The 1,780-nt window shown below is 45.2% G+C and overlaps 1 protein-coding gene across 1 annotated transcript; it reads left to right on the top strand.

Annotated features, from left to right (window-relative positions):
* On the top strand, nt 1-1,020 carry LOC122074216 (zinc finger protein ZAT3-like). The gene is made up of 2 exons (XM_042639067.1): nt 1-479; nt 570-1,020. The coding sequence occupies exons 1-2, from the start codon at nt 16-18 to the stop codon at nt 1,018-1,020; spliced, it is 915 nt and encodes a 304-aa protein (XP_042495001.1). The 5' UTR covers nt 1-15.
* Nucleotides 1,021-1,780: the final 760 nt, after the last annotated feature.

Below are 1,780 nucleotides of genomic sequence, written 5' to 3'. Positions count from 1 at the left end.
CTCTTAACCTGACTGATGAACAACTCCACCACAGACTCCCCTAGTTCGTCTAGGCAAGAGAGAAGCTTCGACAGTTTCAGGCCTCAGATTGCCGCCACCGGTGACGGTGGTGCCGGCCCCAGTGGATCCCACGAGATCAGCCGCCGGAAAAAGAGAAGGAAAATGTGTCGCTTAACCGCCACCGCTGATCCTAATGATTCTACATTGCAGCAACCCAGATTAGGAAAGAAGCCAGAGCCCCCTATTACTTCTAAAATTGCCCGGCCGTGTAGCGAATGTGGCAAGCAATTCTCCTCATGGAAAGCCCTGTTTGGGCATATGAGATGCCACCCAGAGCGCACTTGGCGAGGAATCAATCCACCGCCTAATTGTCAACGTCCTCAAGAATGCCTTCCGGCAAATTTCTCTGAAGAGGATCGTGAAGTAGCAGCAAGTTTAGTATTATTATCTAATGGGCCTTCACAATGCTTCGAGGTTGATAGAGGCTACAGGGAATGTGGTGAGGAGGGCTTGTTGGCTGCTGCAGATGGTGAGGATGGGGCTGGGGCTGGCCCCTCTGGTTTGAATTTTCGATTTGAGTGTTCGAGTTGCAAGAGGGTGTTTGGTTCACACCAGGCACTAGGTGGACACAGGGCTAGTCACAAGAATGTTAAGGGTTGTTTCGCAATTGCAAGGAGTACTGATGATGGTGAAGACGATGAGTGTGAGATTGGTGCTGGTGACTATGGTGGACATGATCACAGGATTAATGTAGGAGAGGGAGGAGAGTCATCGTCTTCGGTCTTGGCTGCAGAAGAACACAAATGCAGCATTTGTACCAGGGTTTTCTCTAGTGGTCAAGCCCTAGGAGGACACAAGAGGTGTCACTGGGAGAAAGGAGACAAGGAGCCGTCACCGCCGCCACAGGGGTTGAACTTAAATCCTGTAGATTTGAACTTGCCGGCGCCATTAGATGAGAACCCTGGGGAGTCATCTCCTTCCTCTTCTGGCCTTGTTTTGGACCTGAGATTGGGAATATGAGGAGACAGACACTCTACTTTTGAAGTCCTCTTCCCTCTTTCCTTCATGGATATGTTTAATTTCCCAGTTGTGTTTCAACATGAAATGACTTCTTACATGGTTTGATTGTTTTTAAAAGTACTTTCTGTTTCCAAAACTGGAAGACAGAGAGACTTCATTCAATGTAACAGGACTAAATACTTATTTTTCCTCTGTTCAATGTACTGTTTTGGGAACCTTGAAATGTTCATTACTTGATGGAGACCTCTCAAGTTAGAGAAACTGAGAGACAGGAATAAACCTAGAGTGGCTGATTAGAAATCCTCTGGAATCTTGCTTGGGGATTACTACTCAAGGGTCAGTATCTCTGCCTACTAAAACAGAGTGATTTACAAATCTAAGATAATACACAAAATCATTGTAGCAGTGGTTAAGAAACAAAATTTACGTTAACAGAGCCTGAGAATTTAAGAGTAAAGAGCAAGTTGAGTGATTATTGATAAAGCGGTCAACAAAAAGAAGAATCTTTGAGAAATTGCAAGCTTAAGGATTTGTGCATCTGTATTTTAATGGCCTATCAGTAAAAATACCAGAATTTATGATTTTCTAAACCTGATTTGGGAGGATGCACATCTCTGCCCTGTGAATGTTTAGGTGGCCCGGAGAACACAAACAGAACTCTCACGCATTCCTTTTGTTCAATTTCAGCTGAGGATGACCTTACCCTGTGGTGATGCTTCTAACCCGAAGGGATTGGTCCATTGGTGAATTGTCATGGGTA

The sequence above is a fragment of the Macadamia integrifolia genome, chromosome 3 (genome assembly GCF_013358625.1).
Source record: "Macadamia integrifolia cultivar HAES 741 chromosome 3, SCU_Mint_v3, whole genome shotgun sequence".
Taxonomy (NCBI): Eukaryota; Viridiplantae; Streptophyta; class Magnoliopsida; order Proteales; family Proteaceae; genus Macadamia; species Macadamia integrifolia.
The sequence above is the reverse complement of the archived record's forward strand: the minus strand, read 5'-3'. Positions and strand labels throughout refer to the sequence as shown.

Coding starts and splice junctions, on each gene's coding strand:
- LOC122074216 (XM_042639067.1), top strand. CDS start 16: ATGAACAACTCCACCACAGACTCCCCTAGTTCGTCTAGGCAAGAGAGA. Junction 480..569: donor TCACAATGCTTCGAGGTTGA/TAGAGGCTACAG, acceptor TGGTTTGAATTT/TCGATTTGAGTGTTCGAGTT.